The sequence below is a fragment of the Tribolium castaneum genome, chromosome 2 (assembly GCF_031307605.1).
Source record: "Tribolium castaneum strain GA2 chromosome 2, icTriCast1.1, whole genome shotgun sequence".
NCBI classification, from domain to species: Eukaryota; Metazoa; Arthropoda; class Insecta; order Coleoptera; family Tenebrionidae; genus Tribolium; species Tribolium castaneum.
In genome coordinates, this window is record NC_087395.1 from 6,302,862 (window position 1) to 6,327,100 (window position 24,239).

Below are 24,239 nucleotides of genomic sequence, written 5' to 3' on the forward strand. Positions count from 1 at the left end.
TTATTTATTTTTTTCTTCGTCAACTTTCCGTTGGGCCATATTATTAAAACATGTTGAAGGGCTCACTTTAAAACCACTAAGTGATACTCGCTGGGAAAGTCGAATAGAGGCTCTAAAGCCTTTAAGGTATCAATTAGGAGGTATTTACGATGCTTTACTTACTATATATGACAATGCTGAAATAGACAACTTAATAAAAGTTGAAGCTTCTGGATTGTTAAATTGTTTGAAACAATTTAAGTTTTTATGCTCCATTATAATTTGGTACAAAATCTTAAATTGTATTAATCCAATAAGCAAGCTATTACAAACACAAGACTACGATTTACCAACTGCTATGGAACTGTTAAAAAATTGTACAGATTTTTTTAAGAATCTCCGATCGGATGAAGCTTTTGATAATATCCTTTGTGATGCAAAAGAACTGGCCGATGAAATTGATATTACGGATAGTTTTGAGATAACACAGCCCCGTCACAGAATTCGACGAAAAAATATTAATTTTGATTATGAAGCACAAGATAATCCAATAGAAGACCCTAAATTAAAATTTAAAATAGAGTTTTATTTTTTTACAATAGATCAAGCTATTAATGCCTTGGAATCCAGATTCAGTTTAATAAGTACCCACAGCAATTATTTTCAATTTTTATACAATGTACATGAATTAAAAGATACGTCAAAGGAAATAATAATGAAACACTGTAAAGATTTGGAAATTAATTTGACCGATGGGGAATCAGTAGATATAAGCGCGCTAGATTTAGCTGACGAAATAATTGCAGTTGCGTCATTACTAGGCGAGAAGAAAAGTCCAAATGAAGTTTTGAAATTAATATTAACTTTAAATTTTGCCCCAAATCTTTGCATTGCTCTAAGAATTTTACTTACTTTACCAATAAGTGTGGCAAGTGGAGAATGAAGCTTTTCAAAATTAAAATTAATAAAAAATTTCTTACGATCTACAACTTCACAAGAGCGGTTAAATGGTTTAGCAACTTTAACGATTGAACACGAGTTGGCTGACCAAATTGATCTTAAAAGTGTAATCACAAAGTTTGCGGAATTGAAAGTCAGAAAAAAACAATTTTAAATATCGTTTATTAGTTTTACTTTTGTTTTCAAGTTACGTAATTATTTTTTATTGTCGTGTTTTATTTTAATTGACTGTTTTTAATACAAATTATGTAATACTAATGTAAAATAAATTTTTCTCTTACACTTTGCCGTTTTTTTCTTGTTTTATAATAAATAAAATTCAAAGAAAATCAATTTTTTCTATTTGACCTTCACAGTCACTACTGAATTTAATAATTACTAATAAACTCACCTATAAATAAAAAATATCTTTTACAATAATTTTTTAATAAACAATTGTCAAACTGCCGTCATGTTGGTATTGGTGTTCATAGTAAATTTAAAAATCAAAGTTAGCAACAACTTAACAAAAGTTGCTGCCAAAGCTGTTGACAGCGCGCGTCACATTTGAAATTGGATTATTTTTCTTCCCTGCAATTCTTTAAAATGGCTTCGCGCAAAAAAGGAACGGGTCTCTCATTAACACAAAGAGAAAAATTGGCAATTGTAAGAAGGAAATTTGTGAAAAAGTTGCGCGCATGTTCGATGTTGGGATTCTTTGCAAAATTTTAAAACCTCTCATATTCAATACTTTTTAGATTCATCACACGGTTGCTTTCAAAATTCTGGACCACTTTAAAGCCTCAAAGTGTGTAGAAGCTCCAAAGAAAAAAGGGAGGCCAAAAGTAAATTATAAAACGAACCCAGCATTTTACTACATTAAAGAGGAATTGGGTCGACAGATACATTCATTCCATGCTAATAAACAACATTTTACTTTACATGACTTGCACAAATACGCTGTTGAAGAGTGTGAATTCATCTGCAGTATGTCTAAATTGTACAAAATAATGAAGTCAATGGGATACTGTTACAGAAAGTTCAATAATCGAAAAGTCCTTATCGAGCAACCTCATGTAATCACGAAAAGAATTCGTTTTATCAGAAGATACCTGCAATACTTAGAATCAAATAATTATATATTCGTGTTCCTGGATGAAACCTGGATACATGAAAATGGAAACAAAGTGCGCATGTGGATTAATGAATCTGATCCCAATGGGGTTCCAAAACTTGTTAACGGCGAGGGCAAAAGATTTACTTTTCTGCATGCTGGTATTGTTGCAGGTTTTCTACCGGAATGTGACTTACTTCTTAGCTCCGACTTAGAGCACCGCGACTATCACAAGAATATGAATGCTGAAATTTTCACTGCTTGGGTCAAAAATCAATTACTTCCGGCTCTAGCGTTGTTACCCAAACCGTGCCCCCTATCACTCGGTGCAAGCCAATAAAACACCAGTTGCAAGTTCAAAAAAAGGGAATATGATACGTTGGTTGAACATGAATAACATAGAATATCTTCCCAATGCATTGAAGAAAACGTTGTGGGATAAAATTCGCGAACACAAGGCTAATTTGGAAAAAACATATATTATTGATGAATTAATCAAAGAAAATGGTTATGTTGTACTTCGATTACCCCCATATAATTGTCAATACAACCCTATTGAATTGGCCTGGGGTTGTTTAAAGACTTATTATAACAAAAATATGCCATCATTTCCTTCTGCTGAATCAAAGATACAAAAAGTTAAACTTCTGTGGCTCGAAACGATTTCAAAATTTACACCTGCAATGTGGAATAATAGTGTTCAACACTGCGAAAAATTAATTCGGGAGGACTGGGAAAAATTAATGGGCAATTCCCCACTTGAAGACATACCTCCAATTATTATACAATTGTCGGCGGATTCAGATGATTCTGAGGACGAGGACTTTTGTGATTCCGACTTTGAATAGTTCTGATGTTATTTGCTATTATTAAATTGGTTTTAATATGAAAACACGTATTTATTGCTATTTACATTTCAAGACTGACACTTTATCAAAAGTCATTTAGGGGAAAATCATGACACAGCCTGGTCCGTATTTGAATGTTTTAGGGTGATACAGCGTGTTATTTTTCTTTATTTTGACACTGACAATTGTTTATTAAAAAAAAATACGGTATTTAAAAAAAACTTTCATGGTCGTGCAAAACCATTAATTTTAATAAATTGTTGAACATGCCTTTCTCTTACCTATGCCTATAAATGGTCGTCGTTCTCGTTGTTCATTATTGTACACAATAATAGTAATAAATCCACTTTTTAACCGCAGAATTAAAGACACGACACTTCACATTATTTTTGCATTCTCGCCTAGTTTTATTAATGAGCTGAACGAAGAGCTCGGTAAGAAAACTTCATTTGATTGCCTATCATAGCAGATAATTTAACCCGATTTAACCTAAATATTTTCTGGGTAAACGTCATTTTTTAATGTAAGATGTTAACGTAAATTATTAAATTAAATAATAAATAGATCTGCATACATCCACCATCAAAGAGGAGTTGATTCTTTCTATGTCGCAAAAAATTGCTCAATGAATTGACAAGTAAAAATGTGACGTCAAAAATATAACAATTTGAATTCATAGTCACTTCTAGAACCTCCGGTGGAGGTGGACTTCCATAGTTTGTACTTTTTTAAAAACACTAGTACTCAGCGGCAACAATTTATCAATCCTAACCTCACCAGTTTGGTGATCATCGCGTTTTGCCCCAGATTGACAAGTGACTACTTGAAACTGAACTAATTACGATGTTATGGTAGCGCTCAGCTCCATTTGCGTCTGCGTCATCTGACATTTCTGTCACTACGTTTACATTGTAGGATCATAGCGGTGACCAATGTTGTTCCTGACATTACAATTGTAATGATTCCATTACAATTTATTTATTGTCATTACGCCATTACTACAATTTTACAATTACTTGATTTCATTACAAATTTGCCTTATCAATTTTCTGATAAATAAATTCCCATTACGGTATTCAAATTCTCTCAAGAGTTTTTAATTATTTGTGGTTGGTGGTACATTCACCCATGTTGGCAGAATATGTTTCGACAATCTACATTTGACACCACACACTACACTGTTGACAGATGACCAGATGACAGCATTGACAACATTGACAGCCCGAGCTTAAGCTTAGTAGGTCACATCCACAGGCACCACAGGCCATAAGTTGTTAGTTTGTTAGTTGTGTCCTCAGAGCCATGTGACTCCTGTACCTTGATCTCATGTTTGATTTGAATTAAAATATATTGCAGTTTTTGACGGTTACCGGTTAGGCTAGAATGAACAGTGAAGTGGTGAATCTTATGGTTTGAAAATGGACAAGTATGTATTAGAAATCAGTTTTGAATTGTTAACTTAGTATTTTCTAACTTCTTTAGATTTGTAATTCGTGACTTATCTCGGAATGCTGTGCCCGCCACAATTTCAGCACCCGTTCCTAGTGTTGCCACTGTTGCTACTACTTCAGGTTCAGAACCAGAGGAAGAAACTTACAACGACAGCCATGAAGATGTTCTATTGAAACGAAAGAAGCGTATACGAAATGTTTTTAAACAGAAATTTAAAAAATCATGGATAACCAAAACCAAAAAAAAAAATGGTTGACAGAAATACCTGCCACAGGGCAAGCACAGTGTAATGTTTGCAATAAAACTTTGGTTGGAGGGATTACTCACATAAATAGACATGGCAATAGTACAAGTCACATTAAAAGAATAAAATGTTTAGGTAAATATACACTTCTATATGAACTTATAACGCCTTATTCAATAAATGTAAATTTATAGGAGCAACTCCACAAATCGCTACCTTGAAGACAGAAACAACAGAAAAGAAACGATTAAAAGATGGCGTTAAGCAAGCTGAAATTAAGATGATCATGTTTCTAGCAGAACATAACCTTCCATTTCGTTTACTTGAACATTTACCTAAATTTCTAGCCTCAGTGTGTTATGATTCAGAAATTGCTAAACATTTACAGTGTAGCCGTAAAAAAGGTACAAAAATATGCACTGAAATAACTGGTCCAGCACATTTACGTCAGGTATCAGAAGAATTAAAAAGCAATTGGTTTTCTTTAATATTGGATGAAACCACAGACATTTCCACCCAAAAATGTTTAACAGTTTTAGCTCGATACTACAGTGGAGATGTCATAAAAGATGAATATTTAGGGCTAATTCCGGTCGAAAATGGTACAGCTGAATCATTATATACTGCAACGAAAGGACTATTAGAACAAAATAATATACCACTTACAAAAATGATCGCATTTGCAGCAGACAATGCTTCGGTAATGCAAGGCAACATAACTAGTGTACAAGCCAAATTTAAAGAAGAAATTTCAGATATGTTTGCTCTGGGATGTGTGTGCCATTCTCTAACTCTTTGTTCTGGATCAGCTTGTAAGAAGTTACCTACATCAGTAGAAAAATTAGCTAGAGATATTGTTTCTTATTTTGCACACAGCTCGAAACGACAACATGAATTAAAGGAATATCAGTGTTTTGTTGATGTGAGCCAACATAAACTGTTAAAATTAAGTAATACTAGGTGGCTTTCACTACAAGCTGTTGTAGACCGTATTATTGAACAGTGGCAGTCTTTGACGATGTTTTTTACAAATGAGGTTTATGATAAAAGTTGTCTTGTTAATCCTGAGCAGATACTTTCTGCTTTACAAAATCCTGTATTCAAATTAGACTTTACATTTCTATCATATATTCTTGATGTAGTGAATACCATGAATTTACAATTTCAAGGTGAATCGCCAAAGCTACATTTATTACATAGTAGGATCACTGGTCTATTTAAATTAATACTGAAAAATTTTATGAAACCCCAATATTTAAGTAATCTGACTATGTATAATAAAATACAGTTCCTTCCTCATAACTACAAAACATTGGATAATATTTATTGCGGAGCAAATTGTGAATTAATTATTAATAGTACACCCATCAACAAGACTGAAATAGGTAGCTTTAAAATAAAATGTTTAGACTTCTATGTTGAATTAGGTAAACAAATATTATCAAGATTTAATTTTGATGACAATGTATTGAAATTTATGCAAAACTTTGACCCTGCTGTGGCTGTGTCTGGTGTATGCGAGTCCCTAGTTCCTCTTGCTAGTAGATTTCCTAGATTAGTCACTAATTTAGAGAAACTCAATTCAGAATGGAGACTCTTATCTGATATGTCTGAAATTAAAATAAACAGTTCCAAGTCTCTAATAGACTTTTGGAATTACGTTTTCAACATAAAAAACGGACTGAATGAATATATGTTCCCTCATTTGACAAATTTTGTTAAAGGGTTGTTGTGTTTACCACAATCCTCCGCTGCGGCAGAGAGAATATTCTCTCAATTATCTTTAATAAAAACCAAAAATAGAAATAAACTTAATATTTTTACTTGTAATTATTTACTACATACAAAATATCTTTTGAAAGACAAAAGCTGTTTTAATTTTGAACCTTCAAAATCGCTGATGTCAAGAAATTTAGCCTTAGATTAGCCAAATGGTTTGTGATTCTGATGAAATTACATTTTAACAATGTTAACTGTTGAATTCTTTAAAATGGAGTTACAGTCGATGAAACGGTTCTCATACGAATTAACTTGCTTAAAGTTGTTTAAAAAGTAGCGTCTTACGCTGTAACTCCGGCTTTAATTATATTAAAATAGTAGAAGTATATTAAATAATCAAAATTCCTTCTATCAAGCAGCTTTATGTAAGGTGATGAGATTGGGTAACATAATTATGTGCAATTTTGTAGATTGCTTGGTGGAAAGTCTTTTGATCGATCGTTTTTTTTTTCTTTTTTGTTATGTTTTGTTAAAAATAGGATTACCTATGTTTTGTTTTGTTAAAAATAGGATTGCCTGTTTTGTTTTGTTAAAAATAAGATTTTTTTATGTTAGACAGAATAAATGATTTTCAAAAGATTTTAATGTTTTTATTTAATTCTTATTTTCAAATGTCCCGCATTCATTACCAACCATTACAATTTGATAGTTACTTTCGTTACAAAATTTTTCAAGTTAGGAACAACACTGGCGGTGACAAACTATCAAATATTTTTTGAGGTTACGAAGTGTTTAAATTATGAGTTGTTACAAAAAATACAGATTCACAAAACAAGAACTAATAAACGCAGAATCAAAAACCTAACGAAACGCAAATCACAAAACACAATAAACGAACGGAAAATACTTGCGATTAACACCGATAACACTTTCGACAACCATGCGACGACGACTATAATTTACTGTCAATGTCAGGTTGACAAATTCGTGACAATTGACGGCCTTGTCGAAGTGCACATGTAAATTAATGTTCAAGGATATCACCCTTAGATAGCCCTTAGCTGTTTAAATTTGCATTGTTTTTGATAATTTTTTATAGCTTTGTGTGTTCTCTGTTTGTGTTGGTAATGAAAAAATGAAATTGATGACGCACACGCAAATCGAGCTGACCGCCACTATACCTACTTACCTGTAAAGAAACTAATCCGTCCTCCAATACTGCAAAAAAACGAATGCTTGACGATAACACTTAGAATAATGACCATTAATTTTTTATTTTCACTCGTTTTGCACCACAAAATGAAATAATTAAAGTACTGGATGCTGTCATGGACAGTGATACTGTGCTGCCCTTCGACCATATATCATATAGACTCGCCGTAAAGCGAGTTTGTAGGCAGGTTGTTTGAAGCCAACATGTATGGGTGCGAGGAGTGAGGGGCAAGAGGAAGCTTACTCCTTGTTCAATGGCAGCTCGTAGTCAAGGGGCAAACAATTGAAAAAACATTACAAGTTTCAGAAATAATTTAAGTTTTCGAGTTTCAAAAAAAATGCCTTAGTTAAAATACTTCTAATTCTATCTTATGACATGTCGTCAGAGTTGTAATATTCAAAAATATTCAGTATCAAAGCGGAAAATCAGAATAGGTTACGACGCCACTGGTGTGTTTCCAGATTTAGGTTAACACCTGTATTTTCTTACTTACGGATGACATTACCGATGAGTACCCCTTGTGAATACTTTCTCTTGTATATTTCGACGTAAGAACCAAATTTTACCTATTCAGAGGTAAATTTAAGCCCAAAATTCACAATTTTTCCCTTTAATCACAATCGTGAAGCACGAAGTTTGACGAATATTAACGAAACACTTAGAAATATTTTGAATGGACCAATCAGAGAAGGGGTACCTAAGAGTCAAATTCGCGTACCAAGCTTTATTTCCCCTTGCCCCACCTGCACATGTTGGCTTCAAAACAAATCTCACCTTGCCCAGTCTATATGATATATGGTCGAAGGTGCTGCCCAGGCCCCTGAAAGTGTATACAAATTATGAGTTCACTGGGAGAGGTGGGGCAAAGGGGGGAAACGGCTAAAATAGTTCGTGTGCTCCAGCTTAGAGGTCGCGTCAGTTGCAAAGAAATCTGTAAATTTAAAGGAACCTGTCACACATTTTGCTAAAAGTAAAGAAGGTTCACTTAAAAATAATCGACGTGCGCACACTTCTCTTTTTAATTCTTTGATTTATCAACAGCCGATTATTTTGCTGTCGTTGCGGTTTTTGGCGACATTTTGTTTTAATGTGTTGTAAAGACTTCAGAAAACGATTTAACGTGATTTTTTGAATGTTTTTGTGATCAAACATCTCTACTTTTATATGGATCTTTTATTTGAATCTAGTGTATAGTGTGAATGGCATTGTTTTAATGAAGGATGAATCAACTTAAGGCAAATTAAGGTAAACGTTATTGAAAGGTGTCTATACAACAATTAATTGCGATTTCTAGATATTAATATAATCATATTACACTAAGAAGGATCACACAAACTTCTCTAATAAGGGAATTTCTTGATGTTTAGGAGATGAAGACCGTCCTTGGAGATGATAACGGTTCTTGGGATGTAATTGAAAATCCCATGAAGACGAGTTAAATATAATGTGCAGTAATTAATAGGTATATCATAATAATAAATAAATTTATTGTAGTTGTGAAGCTAGTATTTTGTGAAAGCAGGGAGTTTAGGACTTGCTATGGTTCAAGGTTTTCAAATTCGCCATGTCCCTCTATGTCTTAATTTTTTATGTTGTTTTACACAATATTATAACGCCTATGCCTGTTAAAAAATAAGGTTGTTCTTTTTGTGATTGCTTAATTTAGAAACTAAGCGAAAAAAACGTATTCTACAAGTATCATACAAGTTAATCAATATTAAAGCCTACTATTATTATAAATTTAAATGATTACATGGTAGTTTTAATCAGTTAACTTCCAGTTATAGTTATGTATATCAGATATGTGGCTTTTTATTTAAAATAATTTTAGCACACTTGTAATTCTCTTGTGTTTGAGTAATTTACTAATAACTATGATGCAATCGAGATTACTTTTAAAAAATTTCAAAACTTATCAAGAACTTTGACATCAAACTGTTAAAGTACGTGTTAGGGCCGCTTTTACAAACGTCCGTAAACCTTATAACCGCAAATAAATTTTGAAAAATAGTTGTTTAAATTTAGCCTTAAGGGACTTAAAAATTGGACTATTGTCAAAGGTTATGTTAGAATATGTAGTTAGTTTAGGTTATGAGGTTGGTAGTCAGAAAGTAACTAGGGGAGAAGCTACTGTGATGGCGTGGGCCTGAAATGTTTTTCTGTTGTTAATCTTCCGAAATCAAGTTCATCATTAAACTTTTGTTTTAACAGACTGTGTTTTGTGTTCCCTGACACTCAAATCTAACAATCAGAAGTGGGATTTTCCCAAAAAGTCCAGTGTGTGGAGAAAATAAGTGAGCGCGTGTGTTTGGCGTTTGTAAAAGTGGTGTTACAGCGTCATTCAATTTTTCTCTTTTGACGAATTGCGATCAGCCAATCAGTGGAAGAAATCATCATCATGGGTACCGAGAAGGTTGTTGCGGACATGATGACGATGTTCACGGATGCTTTACGAGTCATGGAACAAAACCGTGTTGCCAGCGAAGAAAGACTAATGAAAATGATGCTTGAACAACAAAATCGTGGAACAACGATTCAAACTGTGCCCGATTTTTCGAAATCAGTTGAGACATTTGATGGCGATTGTGAGAGTGGTGCAGCAATCGAATGGTTGGAGAAGATAAACGTCACGGCAGAAATCCATTCGTGGTCAAACGAATGTTGCTTGGAGACAGCCAGGAACCATCTTGTGGGAGCGGCAAGAAAATGGTATGATGCCCATCGCACGGAAATCAAAACATGGACCGACTTCGTTACCCAATTTAAGAAAACCTTCGAAATCAGAGTAAGCACAACGGAGTGTTGGCGACAAATGCAAAGTAGGCAACAGATACCCGGTGAGTCTGTATCCACATATTTTCACGATAAATTCCAATTGTGCCAAAAATTGAAGTTACCTTTCGCGGAAACAAAGGAACAAATAGTTGTGGGACTATCGAATAAAAATATTGTGCAAGGACTAGTCGCGAAATCGCATACAGACGCGGATGAACTTCTTCATGACATCATTGAATTTTCGAGAATTTTGAATAATTCGCGCGCGTTTTCCGGTATAAATGAACGTTCGATAAAACCGAGTAAAAACATTAACGAAATTAAGTGTTACAATTGTTTACAAGCGGGACATTTGGCGTCAAAATGTACTCAACCAAAACAAATGATTTGTTTTCAATGCAAACAAACGGGTCATGTGGCAAAGGATTGTAAAAATTCTTATGGGGAAAAGAGTCAGAATTTTTCGCGAAAACCAGTTGCAACAGTCAAGAAAGAAGTTAGTCTTATTTCGTCCCATCAGAAGCCAAGAGAAGATAGCGATGGAATTGAAAAATATTTACGAGTGACAAAAGTAAACGACGTAAATATCCATGCAATGATTGATATGGGCAGTTCTGTTTGCACAGTTAGAAGTTCAGTTGTCAAAGAAAACAATTGGCCCATCACGAGAAAAGATGTGCAATTGTTTGGTTTTGGAAATAATTCACCAATACCATGCTTAGGTGTAGTGAATACTGGTATTCAAATCGATGAAGTTCGCGTAGATAATGTTGATATCTGCATTGTTGCTGATGATGCCCAAAGTGTGGACATGATTATTGGCAGACCATTTACTGAGAATGAAAATCTAATCTATCTTAGAGTGGACGATAAGCTAATCTTTAAAAAACGAGAGGATTTTCCCTTTTCGGAATGGGAAATTTCGACCGATGAACATAAGAAAACGGCAGAAGATTCAGAAGTTGTCTCCGAAGAGTGTGAAATTACTGAAGATCAAATAATAGTAGACCCATCAACTCCTCCTGAAATTACACACGAGCTAATCAAGCTTTTCAACGAATTTAGGTCTTGTTTTGCATTTAATTTAAAGGAACTAGGTTGCACAGATGTGATGAAAATGAAAATTAGAGATACGAATGTTCCAGTAAGTGCCAAACCATATCGAGCAAGTTTGCGAGAACGAGAAATTATTAAAAATATAGTCCGTGATTGGAAGGAAAATGGAATAGTGACGGAAACAAATAGTCAATATGCTAGCCCAGTCGTCTTGGTCCAGAAGAAAAGTGGTGAACCTCGACTAGTTGTTGACTACAGGAGATTGAATAAACAAACTGAAAAAGTTCCTTTTCCAATTCCAAGTATTGATGAACAGTTTGAGATGCTGAGCGAATCAAGAATATTTTCGACATTGGACCTCGCTCATGGATATTTGCAAATTCCGTTAGATGAAGAATCGAAGGAGAAGACTGCTTTTATAACTCCAGACGAGACAGGCCAGTTTGAGAGGTTAATGTTCGGATTAACAAATGGCCCATATGAGTTTTGCCGATTAATGCACATAGTCCTTGGTCCACTCAGAAATAAAGTGTGCATGACTTACATTGACGACATTTTGCTTGGTGCGAAAGATTGGACAGATATGTTAGACAAGTTAAAAATGGTTTTAACGGCTCTTAAGAAAGCAAAGTTGACTTTAAAATTGCGTAAATGTGTATTTGGACTAAAAGAAGTTGAATTTCTTGGCTACACAATTTCAAGTGAGAAGATGCAACCAGCTAAATCCAAAATGAGAGCCATATCAGAGTTTCCAACGCCGAAAAATATTCATGAATTGAAGAGATTCTTAGGACTAACAAGTTATTTTCGGAGATTTTTGCGAAACTACGCAATACGTGCCCGACCTTTGACGGATTTGACAAGGAAGACTCAGACATTTACGTGGGGAGAAGACCAAAGTGCAGCTTTTGAAGATTTGCGCGATAGTTTGTGTGCTGAACCGGTTTTAAAACTGTATAATCCAAAAGCGACTATAACCGAATTACATACGGACGCATGTAGTGCGGGCGTGGCGGGAATGCTACTTCAAACGGACAGTGCAGGACAACTACATCCCGTATATTATATCTCGAAGAAAACCACTGACGTTGAGGAGAAGTATCATTCGACGAAATTAGAACTGATGGCGGTAGTTTGGTGTATCGAGAGATTGCGCAATTTGTTAATCGGACTAAAATTTGTGGTCTACACGGACTGTCAAGCCATAACATTTCTAAATAATTTTAAGACGCAAAATGCCCAGATCTGTCGTTGGTTTAATTTGTTACAGGAATATGACGTCGAGATTAAACATCGTCCAGGTGGAAGAATGGCCCATGTGGATGCCCTTTCCCGTGCTCCTGTCGATGACTCTCAGGACACTCTTGACCACATTCATGAGAGACTAGAAGTCCTGCAAACACTTGACGAGACCGACTACGTGCTAATGATTCAATATGGAGATGCTGAACTTCGTGAGCTAATCCAAATTTTGAAAAAACCTAATGAAGAGAGAACACCAGTGGAACGTCAGCGAGTGCTTCCCTACAAGTTAGATAGTGCGAGACTACTTAGAAACGTTAACGTGAATGGTTCTGGAAAATGGCTGTATGTGATCCCAAAATCAATGAGGAAAAGTATTGTGGTGAAACATCACGACCAATTAGGACATTTCGGCGTTGACCGAACAGTTGCAAAAATTCGAGAAAGATATTGGTTCGCGAAGATGAAACAATATGTACAAAGACATATCAGTGCGTGTGCGGAGTGTTTACTAAATAAAATCCCATCAGGAAAGCGACCCGGAGAGCTACACCCACCGAGACCACCACGACGACCTTTCGAAAAAATTCATTTAGACCATGTAGGCCCTTTAGTAAAAACCGACGACGAAAATTCTTACATTCTTGTGGTAATCGATGCTTTAACGAAGTTTGTGAAACTGTACCCCACGAAGAGTACAAAATCCAGTGAAAGTGTAAGCGCCTTACAAAACTGTATTGACAATTACGGAATACCCCGTCTCGTAGTGGCGGACCAGGGTTCATGTTTCAAATCAGATGAATTCGGTGAATTTTGCGACAGCTTAGGCATACAGGTTTTATTAATACCTCCCCGGTGGCCTCAAGCAAATGGACAAGTGGAAAGAGTAATGCGAACTCTTATACCCACATTAATGTGCGAAATGGATATCGAAGAACAATGGGACAAAAAGATTGTCAAGGTAGAACGCAATTTAAATTCTATGTTGAATAAAACCACTGGTAGAGTTCCATTTGAAGCCTTCATGGATACTTACCCGTGTTCGACGATGGAAAACTCACTAAGCTTGCAGAAGGCGAAGATTGTACCTGGACTCCTCCCGAAAGTATCCAAGCAGAAATTCGTGAAGCAATTGTTGAAAAACAAAAAGCATATAAAAGACGATATGATAAGAAGAAGTTCCAAGGTGTGACATACAACGTTGGAGACATCGTTATGTTCAAAACCTACATCCCTGGAGGAACCGGACAATCATCAAAAACTAAAGCCAAATATAGAGGACCATTAACAGTTATTGAGAAATTGCCTTCGGATATATATCGTATCTCCAGTCTTGCGGATGAGGGACGCATTTTTACGACTACAGCCAATGTTTCTCAACTCAAACTCTACAGAAACCCAATCGAAGACACAGAACCCGAAGACACAGAACCCGAAGACAGTGACAGTAGTGAAGATGAACTTCCACAAATCGAAACTGTTGAAGTTCAGATACATTCTACACCAGATGCAATTGTAACCGAAGAACTACCAAAACGAAATAGACGGATGCCAAAGAAACTGGCTGACTATAAACTATTTTAAGTGATTTTGTTTCATTAGTGTATTAAATTTCATTGCTCCTTGTTTTATGTCGAGCGGAGGTCCGCTCGAAGGTCAGAATGACCGAGTGTTAGAATATGTAGTTAGTTTAGGTTATGAGGTTGGTAGTCAGAAAGTAACTAGGGGAGAAGCTACTGTGATGGCGTGGGCCTGAAATGTTTTTCTGTTGTTAATCTTCCGAAATCAAGTTCATCATTAAACTTTTGTTTTAACAGACTGTGTTTTGTGTTCCCTGACACTCAAATCTAACAGTTACAAGAAAATTTTGATATTTTTTTGCTTTTCTGAACAGTCTGTAGACAAGTAATCAAACCAACAAAACTGATGTATTTATACAGACTGATCCCGAAATACTGTGTCTGTTAGCAATCTGAATTTAAATTTTAAAGGATACCAATAGTGTACACTTTCAGGTAGCAATTCAATAATTTAATCTGATGCCAACATACTCAGTTTCTCTGGATCATTGTGTATATTTAGACAATGTATTTACATATATTACTACATCTGAGTATGTTTATGAAGAACAATTCGAGTTAAATTAATTTTGCCTATACATTCCAGCACGTTATTATTTTTTAATAAATTTTTATTGGAAAGACTTTGTTTCATTTTATTAAGCGATGTTAAATGTTTTTGTGCTATTGCAACTGACAACAGATGCTTTTTTATTAAAATGTCTCGTAACAGTGCATGAGTACAGAAACATTTAACATTTATAATTCTTTAAATTTGGAAAATAAATAAAATGTCCTGTTTGAATTTCCCGCTATTATCGAATTAGTTTGTTCTCTCAGGGTTAGGTGGCGCTTTCGCGAAAAACGAGGGGTAGACAGAGAGATTCGCTTCTTCCTCTCTCTTATTCTATGGTGCTGCCACACACTGCCATCATATGATTTTGACAATGACAGCGGCTTTTTGACATTGAAAATTTCCTTTGTCAACTCGACTATACAGGATTATTCGTATTTATGAGACAATAAATGAACGTCAAAAAGGACGTATAAAATTATGCCAATTGAGATTATAACTAGGACACGAATCTTATCGAAACTGATAGCTTTGGAATCATTTGACTATAAAAAAAAAAAAACTTGGTGAACATACTAAAGTGAACATTCCTTTTAATCTGATAGTTACGAAAACCGGATACATCCACCCAGTTTCCGGTTGCAGCATTTCCGGGTCACATTTTTTGTGTTTTTCCAATTTTTTGCCCTCTTAACACTAGTTTTTTATTGCTTAAATCGATGTAGCAATCAATTACGAATAAAAAAGTCAACATTATCAGTACAAAAAACGCTAAAGCAACTCCCTAAACACCAACTTAACCATGTCAACTACTGTTTTGCCTTACAACTCGCGCCAACAACTAGAATTCGTTGGTAAATTTCAAGAAACTTTCATATACAACAAAACAAAAATAGAAGCTGACATACTAGTAATAAAAGGATCTGGTAAATCCCTAATTAGTTTTGAAACATCTACACAACTAAATCTAATCCAAATGTCACTCAGTAACAACATTAGACTTTCCGCAAATCGTTTATTTAGAATTACAAAGTCGTAAGCAACATATTTAATTTTTTTTAGATTATTACTGTACAAGAATACCTAAGATATGAGCAACTAATTCATATTATTGTTTAAACTTTTGATAATTATTTCTACGTAAAAAATAAAAAATATCAAAGTCGTATTTTATCAATTTTTTTATTACTGGAATAACAAAGTCGTAACTCGTAAGTGTGTGCTTACTTGGATACTTGGATAAGTCGCCTATGCATTTTGACACTTTGTTAATAACTGACGTTACTTAAAAGTGTTTGCATTGTTGATTATTGTTGTTTAAATGACTAATTTAATAAAATTGGTTCCTTACTCTGACTCTGAAAATGAAATGGACAACGAGAATAACATTCGACTTGCCATTTTATTTAATATTAATCCGTAAGTAAATTAATCTTATTCAATATCTGCAGTAATACGGTACTTCTAATATAGATGTGATTATGCTAACTCAGTTGCGTTCCCGGAAACTGTTTGACTTAATTCTCGCAAAAGAAAAGTGAATACAGAAAAATGGAAATCTGTTATTAGGAAAACGGCTTATGATGCCGGTTTGGAACATGTTTCTGTGAGAACAAAGTCGCGCCCGCAAAAAAAATTGTTTAAGGTGTACTTTTAAATGTCAAACATTAATTACTGACGAAGAGCGCAAAAACATATTTCAACATTTTTACTCGCTGAAAGAACACGAAAAAAAATGTTCATAATTTCAACCACTGAAAAAGTATTAGTGCGGTGATGTACAAAAAAAAGAATCCAGCCGCAGAAGATATATATACTTTTATTTTTTGAAAGTGGGAAACATGAAGAAAAAAAATGTTTGGTGCGCATTAAAAAAAAGCAAGCTATATCAAATATTCCTTTACAATCACCACAAGGAAAGCATCGAAAATGTTACATTTCTGAGGATCAGGTTAAATCTGTAAAAGCACACATTAAAGCATTTCATCCAATTGAATCGCATTATTGCCGATCTACTACCATAAGAAAATTTTTAGACCTATCACTGAATATTAAAAAAATGTATCGATTGTTCCTAGATTTGTGTCGTGAAAAAGATAAAGACGCAGTAAAAGAATCATTCTATAGAAACATTTTTTGCACCTAATTTAATTTAGGATTTCATTCACGAAGAAAAGATCGTTGTAATTTATGCGAAGAAATAGAGACTTCAAGAAAAAACAACGTTATAGATGATGAGCGAAATAAACGATGTAGAATGCATCTAAAGCACAAGGTGTCTGCACGAGAAGAAAGAAACAGAGGCAGAAATGACACAAATAAAGCTGTGCTCCGCTTTGATTTAGAAAATGTTCTAAGTTGCCCTAGGACCGAAGTTAGTAATTTTTACTACAAATCAAAATTTAGTGTTTATAATCTCACTGCTCATCTCTCTACAACCAAGTAAGTTTATTGCGTCATTTGGAATGAGAATCAGTTGGGCCGAAATGGTAATGAAATATCTAGTGCCTTGTTAAAAATTTTGCATGCTGTGTACAGTGACAATCCCAATTTAAAAGACTTGGTTCTATGGAGCGACAGCAGCGTACCGCAAAATAAACATTCTCTTATGTCCTACGCTATCAGTTATTTTTTATACAAAAATCCTAAATTTTCTACAATAACTATGAAATTTTCAACTCCAGGCCATTCAACAATTCAAGAAATAGACAATGTTCACAGTTGCATAGAGAAAGTTTTAGCCAAAGCTGAATACTACTGTCCAGTATCGCTTTTGTTGCTTTTAAAAAAAGTTGCATCTAGAAAACCATATACCATTCTTAAAATGCAGTCTGAAGATTTTTTTGATTTAAAATCGTGCTGCAGCTTTTATAATTATAAAAGAATTCCCTTCGCTAAGATTAGTGCTCTAAAATTTACAACCACTGTTTTCAATATACAATATAAATTGTCCCATAATCCGGAAGATGATTGGAAAGTAGAGAGTGTTCGAAATTATAATGCTACACGTCAGTCTTTCCGTGTTAAAATGAAAAGACCAAATATTACCTCAAAATCGACACAGCTTCCTAAACAAAAAGTAACGCCATAAAATCCTTGAATAAATGGATGCCAAAACAGGACCAAGATTACTCTATAAAAATTTTTAATACTTAAATATTATATTGTTGTGATTTATAAAATAATAAAAAACTATGATACTGTTGTTCTATGTGAAATTTGTATTGTTAATCTAAAACATCTAAAAAATTGCAATGTCGTATCTGCCACAAATAAACTGAACGGTAAAGTTTGGAGTAACAGAGTCGTATGTGATTTTAAAATGAGTGATTTTCACCGATGCTGAGATAAAATTTGGTAGGCCATTATCACAAATGTGTTATATCTACCAATACTAAAGGAAAAGCTCATCACATTAAGAAACAAACTTGAGGAATACATCAACTTCAGCACAGTAAACAGCATACCAAAGTTAATCTCCATTACTGGAATTCAAAATAAAACCAACAAAGACAATACCTTGAATGCACTAAAAAACGACTACAAATTATGAGAAACACCAAAATTAAGACCATTCAAAAATAGTAAAAACGAACTCACGGTATATAATGGAATCCTTTTAAGAACAAATCAAATAATTATTCCAACTTTTCTACAACAACAAGTGATCAAACTAGCCCACAAAGGACACCAAAGAATTGTACGAACAAAACAACTGCTTCGAACTAAAGTCTGGTTTCCCCATATCAACAACATGGTTGAAGAATATATCAAGATTTGTTCAGCATGTCAAGTCATAACAATACACATACAACAAAATCCAATCACAACAACAACGCAAGCTACGTACCCATTTGAGAAAGTTGATATGGACTATGCAGGTCTTTTCCAATAATTGAAATCGTTCCCTCGACTAGTTTCCACCATCTAAAACCCATAATGGACAGAACATTTGCTCTGTTTGGCATCGTCAAACAACTGCAATCAGCCAATGGCCCACCATTCAACAGTCACGAAATAACAGATTACTGTCAACGAATGATCATAAAACATAAAAAGGTAACCTCTTACTGGCCTGAAGCCAATGGAAGACCTGAACGGTTTGTGAAAACACTGAAGAAAACACTTACATGTTCAGTAGCAGAAACCAACGATATGTCAACAAACTGAAGCACTTAACATCCAACAACACACATGAGATTTTATCATTTAGTTTTTCAATGAGAAATTCAAACTTACTTGCCGACTATAATTAACCCTAAACGCAACAAAATATCATACAATCCCGAGTACGAACGAAAACGACGAGAGAAAATTAACGCAAAGATCAACAAAAACCGTAGAACAAAATTTCACAGCTTTAAAATCAACGACATAGTTCTCCGCAAACAAGCAAAGAAGTACGCTCTAACACCAAAATATGACCCAAAACCCTTCAGGATAGTCCATATAATTGCACCACAAATACATGCAAAGAGAGGAAACCAAATAATAGTTCGGAATTCATCATTTTTCAAACACCTTTATTCAAAACCTGCTATTTCTGAGAAAAAAGAGGAAAACAGTAATACCTAGCTCCCTACGATAACATCCCCGTTCCCAAACATCCCCCAATCGCTGTCCCTCTTGCACAAACTCAAACTACTGAGGCTCAACAAAGAACATCGTTAACATCATCTTAAACCACAAACTTAGAGACACCTTCAAAGCGAAGAACATCGTTGACTTCGCCTCAAACTACAAGTTTGGAAACAACTTCTAGGCGAACAGCAACTTCACCATCAACATCAGCAACGCCGACGACATCGGGTACTCCATCTCCATACTTAGATGCAATGAATAAAAATGTGCAAGCGTCCCACAATGATGACCCACCCCAACTCCAGAGACGCCCAATGCGGTCAAGAAGACCCCCAAGACACGTTGAACAGTACCAGTGCACAGTGAACAAGTGAGTGCGGGTGAATTTGTCTATTTCGAGTGTTTTGTTCGTTTCGAATGAACAGTTTTAAAAAAATCTAAAGCTACAAAATTATTTTATTAACCTCTTCAGTTTTCATTATTTTTTAATGATGAATAATTATTTTTAAATTTACTATCAAACGTTAGCAGTTTTTTGAATTAAAAAAAATAAAATTCATAAAAAATCACAATTTGTAGATGTGCCAACACTGCGAATTATTTCCTAGGAAACCGTTTCAGAATTAATTTATAGAGGTTGTTCCATATTTGGTGGCGAAGTGACAGTGACATAAAAGACTCTCGAAATACACCCACTTGGTTAAAATAATGAAACACATGGGTGTGCACTTTTTTCTTTAAAATTTACTTTGTTGTCATTTTAACATTAATAACTTTTGAAGACAAAGGTACATAGAAATATTGCTATTATTATTAATAATGTGTTCATTATTCTTCATCTTGCGTATCTTATTACAATTTTTTAAAGACTAGCAGTGGATTTGAAACACATTTTATTATGAAGTCTATAGGCAATTTGTTTTGCATTAGTAAACATACGTTTAATGCCAAAATTCAGTCACTTTTGACAATGTCAGTTAGCCACCAGATTTGGAATAAGCTCTACTAATATGTAGTTCATTTTTTTAAATAATCAAGTGTCAGTGTCAAAATTCTGATAAAAACCAGACTGTATCACCCTAAAAGTTCATGTCCAACCACTTTTGAAACTGGCTGTATTTTGTATTTGACATTATGAAAACCAGATTTGACATTTTTGAAAATTGGACGTTAGTGTTAACCGTTAATTCGTTAGTCTAAAGGTGATCTTAAATAAGTAAATGTGTTGTTGTACGTGTTTTAAATTGGAGATAACTTGAAAAATTTGGAAATTGAATTTGCCAGGTAAAAAATTACACCAACCTTAATTGAAAAAAATTGCTATTTATGATAATACCAACCTGACGGCTCTTAGACAGTTGATTATAAAAAAAATCGGCTATATATTTTATTGTTGATCAAATTCTATTGCGATCACGACTGTTAGACAACGTTGCCACATATCATTTATTTAAAATTCGTTATTTTCAATAACTTTAATATAAAAAAATTATTTTACTATTTTTACTTTCTTATGTTGGCTTTTCTATATTACACTCCATTGAGTTGGTGCGCTGGTTTTTGAGCACCCGGTACATCCGACGATTTTTATTGTTGGTGAGACCAGCGTGCCTCCGAGTCGCCATCCCCAGCTTTATAATGATAGATAGCACCCAAACAACTTTTTCGAAATTTGATTACCAAAATATCTCAGAAACTAAACAAAATCTACCAAAAATAAAAATGAAGTATTTAAAAGACTGAACTTCTGTAATTCTTATCACTTGTCACCTCCGAGTCGCCACTCCCGATCTATTAAATATTTAGAACATTTTGATTTGGTGCAAAATTGTTAACGTAATTTTATTTATAACATGGGAATTAATAACTCCGGTGATTTAACCGGGGTAAAAAATTAAAATCTAAAGTAGTTTCGGTTTAGTTAATTAAACCATACCCAGCAATAGGTGATAAAATGGTTAAAAAGTTACCTACATCATAAACTGAAAATTAATTACATTGTAAAATTTAAAAACTGGCTTAAAAGTTAAAAGAATAGGTGACTGAGGGTTATGATACTCTGGTGTTGACTTTGGTAAATTATAAATTGACAGGGAATCCTATCTTTAAAGTAGAGGAAGATAAAAAGAGAGTTTACTGTTGAATAGAAACTAGAAGGGAAACGTAAAACTACCTATTTACATCAACACAGCTTAAACTGAATTACTGTGTTTTTTTGTATATGTGTTTTTTGGTAAGTGAGTATTTTTCTGTTTGAGCTTCTTTCCTCGTGAGCTTTTTTCTGCATGAGCTGTTTTCCATGTTACTTTTTTTCGATGGAGGGTTTTTTCTTTGCGCGCATTATTACGTGTGAGCTTTTTTCTTGTGGTCATTTATGTTTGTGAGCTTTTTCCTGTGCGCATTTTTCATGTGGACTTATTTCTGGTCACCGAAAAAAATCCCAAAAATCGCGGTAGAGAATCTTTTGTCCAGGATCGGTTCAGAACCAATTCAAACGATCCTCGGACGTAGGATTTTTAGTTCTAGACTTAAACGTATTTGTCTCTGTTACTCTCGTGTCTTTGAAGCTTTCTGACGTAGGAAATGGGTTTGAATCACAATAAAGAAATAGTCTGTCTTGGTTATCGAGATTTATTTAATACCTTACTAAACCAAAATTATTAAAAAAATAACGTTTGTAAACTTAAAAATGGGTTGTGTTCAATAACTTATACCATTTCTAACTTTATGATAATTTTTGGTGGCTTGTTTGTTTCTAAACATTCACTAAGAACTTGATAACGATAAAATATTGTTCGCGGTAGACGAAAGTCCGTAACTGAATCTGAAGCGCACACGCGCTTTAAATAAATCCTGGACTAGTTCAGGATTAGTTCTAAAAACCTTCCGCGAACAAAGCTGATAACATATGACGCTGACACTAATAAATCCTTCAAAACATGTCAATTTTTGTCATTTTTTCGAAGACAAAAAGCCGCTGCCATTATCAAAATCATATGATGGCAGTAAAAAATATTGTAGATGGCACACATGAATATGAAATTTTGTCTATTCACAAACATTATCATACTCGGAATTGCCTCGCGCGTTAAACTACTTTTTTTCCTTGATTTTTTCATTATAGAAAACTAGGAAAACAGTGCAAAAACAAAATTAAAAAAAAGATTTTTTTTAATATGATAACAGGAAAATTGACTGACTGATAATAAATTTTATGATTTATTTTAATTACACAAAATCACATTAGCGCCGCTTAAACCCGTATTTCTTACGCTCATAGAAGAGGTCAGTCTTCGAACTACCCAGATTCACAATTTTGGGGCACCCATCCCTGTCTTTCTCCTGAATTGTGCATTCCTTACAGTAGTAAGCGTCTGAAATACCTGGACCTCCACAAATCACGCATCTGCCCTGATACGAACCGTAGTTACACTCGTCACAAATCCTCACTAAAGTGCAGGGACGCACGTACGAATCGCAAATAACGCATTTTCCGTCACACTTCTCACAGAGCCTCCCTATGGCCACCCCCGGCTGCTTGCGACAAAAAATCAAATCGGGGTGATGCTTGGCCATGCTTCAGTGATCTACAAATCTTGTTTCAACAATACTGTTATTCCAAACTCAGGAACTTACCGTAAAACGTGAGAAAACGTTGAGCTTTGTTTCGAGATTTGTTAGGTTATGTGTACAACAGTTGACAGTTGAACTGGAAGTGTCGACAGTTACGCCAGCTAGACGTTCTTATTTTCGTGTCAAATGATTAATTAATTGTCGAATTTTGATTTGAGTATTACGGAAGCACAAACTAATTTCTATATAACTTAAGAATCGTGACCACATTCAACAAATAAATAAATAAATTTAAATTTTGACACCAGACACTAGTAATTTCATTTCATCAAGTTGCTGAGTTCGTTAAGTTGGCAACACTACTATAAAAAATCAAAAAGTGATTGATTCCCTTTGAACGTTAGGCTCCAATTTGCCGAAACTGAAGCGATTTCAACAATGAATTCGATGTTTTCCTCACCCGCAATCCACGTTTTCTCCCAAGAAAGTGAGTATTTGATGTTCGGTGAAATAATCTTCAAGTGTCGTTTTTAGACGTTGGAAGTGTGGCAAAAAAGCCAAGAACCACTAACACCCTATCAAGAAAACCGTTTTTTGATCGAGCCGTGAATGCAAACACGCCTGATTTTGGCAGAAATGTGAAACCCGAGCCGCAACTGAAAAAGCCTGAGCAAAATATTGACATAGAAGATGATGACTTATTTATTTACGACACTTACTCCTTCAAGGATATGAACGGTTTTCACCGAGATTTGTGTGTGACGAAATCTGATTTCTGGTTTTAGATGATTGCGCTGCTGATAAATTAATTACTGCAAAGGAAAAATTCAACAAGCTGCGACCATGTTGTGGTTACAAGGAGTTGACTCCATCTCCAAAGTTATCACCTGTTGATTTTGATATGTTTATTAAGATTCCGAAAACTATCAAGTTTTCTGTAAAGTCTGAAGACAGTTACGACATGACCGATGAAAGTGAGCACATTTCACTGCCGGACATTGATTTTTATTAAACCCTTATAAGTGGTATTTTTGTATTGATTTATCTTAAATAAAGAGATTTGAGTTTCAAAATTTTATTGAAAATATCTTTGCTGCGAAGCTACATGTTACATCTAAGAGTATTTAAACCACATCTTCCTTGAAGTGAAGAATGTTTCTCTTGACTAATTGTCCGTAAAATAGTACTTTTCCGAAATGAATGTGTGTAATGTTGGTTGCATAATATTTGAATAAGCTCAGAAATATTAGGTAGTAATAAATTCGATTTTGATCAGTAAAAAATAATAAGTGATCAGTATTTTAATAATTTTTGCACAGTAAAAAATTTAAATGACAAGTAAACCACGCACAGTATTTTATTAAAATTTGT

At 34.4% G+C, this 24,239-nt stretch overlaps 2 protein-coding genes and 2 long non-coding RNA genes across 5 annotated transcripts; 3 read left to right on the plus strand and 1 right to left on the minus strand.

Moving 5' to 3' along the window:
• The first annotated feature begins 1,464 nt into the window (after window positions 1-1,464).
• Window positions 1,465-2,881, plus strand: LOC107398254 (uncharacterized). The gene is made up of 3 exons (XR_010332963.1): window positions 1,465-1,625; window positions 1,677-1,905; window positions 1,955-2,881. It is a non-coding gene; the product is annotated as an uncharacterized LOC107398254 (long non-coding RNA).
• A 963-nt stretch (window positions 2,882-3,844) lies between these two features.
• On the plus strand, window positions 3,845-6,896 carry LOC135265332 (uncharacterized). The gene is made up of 4 exons (XR_010332962.1): window positions 3,845-4,306; window positions 4,363-4,711; window positions 4,771-5,276; window positions 5,332-6,896. It is a non-coding gene; the product is annotated as an uncharacterized LOC135265332 (long non-coding RNA).
• A 15,605-nt stretch (window positions 6,897-22,501) lies between these two features.
• Window positions 22,502-23,084, minus strand: Phf5a (PHD finger protein 5a). Of its 2 annotated transcripts, none has more exons than XM_008194465.3 (2): window positions 22,932-23,084; window positions 22,502-22,882 (listed from the first exon to the last, which is right to left on the minus strand). In XM_008194465.3, the coding sequence occupies exon 2, from the start codon at window positions 22,869-22,871 to the stop codon at window positions 22,539-22,541; it is 333 nt and encodes a 110-aa protein (XP_008192687.1). In that variant the 5' UTR covers window positions 22,872-22,882; window positions 22,932-23,084; the 3' UTR covers window positions 22,502-22,538. The 2 variants fall into 2 exon arrangements, with proteins under 2 accessions (XP_008192687.1, XP_967031.1); XM_961938.4 differs by having other exon boundaries at window positions 22,502-22,890; window positions 22,932-23,045.
• A 111-nt stretch (window positions 23,085-23,195) lies between these two features.
• LOC655475 (uncharacterized) lies at window positions 23,196-23,941 on the plus strand. The gene is made up of 3 exons (XM_970967.5): window positions 23,196-23,355; window positions 23,403-23,606; window positions 23,654-23,941. The coding sequence occupies exons 1-3, from the start codon at window positions 23,307-23,309 to the stop codon at window positions 23,878-23,880; spliced, it is 480 nt and encodes a 159-aa protein (XP_976060.2). The 5' UTR covers window positions 23,196-23,306; the 3' UTR covers window positions 23,881-23,941.
• Window positions 23,942-24,239: the final 298 nt, after the last annotated feature.

Excerpts from the sequence above, each read along its gene's own strand:
- LOC655475 (XM_970967.5), top strand. The coding sequence starts at position 23,307 with ATGAATTCGATGTTTTCCTCACCCGCAATCCACGTTTTCTCCCAAGAA. Across the intron at positions 23,356-23,402 it reads CCACGTTTTCTCCCAAGAAA|ACGTTGGAAGTGTGGCAAAA; the intron begins GTGAGTATTTGA and ends TGTCGTTTTTAG. Across the intron at positions 23,607-23,653 it reads CTCCTTCAAGGATATGAACG|ATGATTGCGCTGCTGATAAA; the intron begins GTTTTCACCGAG and ends TTCTGGTTTTAG.
- Phf5a (XM_008194465.3), bottom strand. The coding sequence starts at position 22,871 with ATGGCCAAGCATCACCCCGATTTGATTTTTTGTCGCAAGCAGCCGGGG.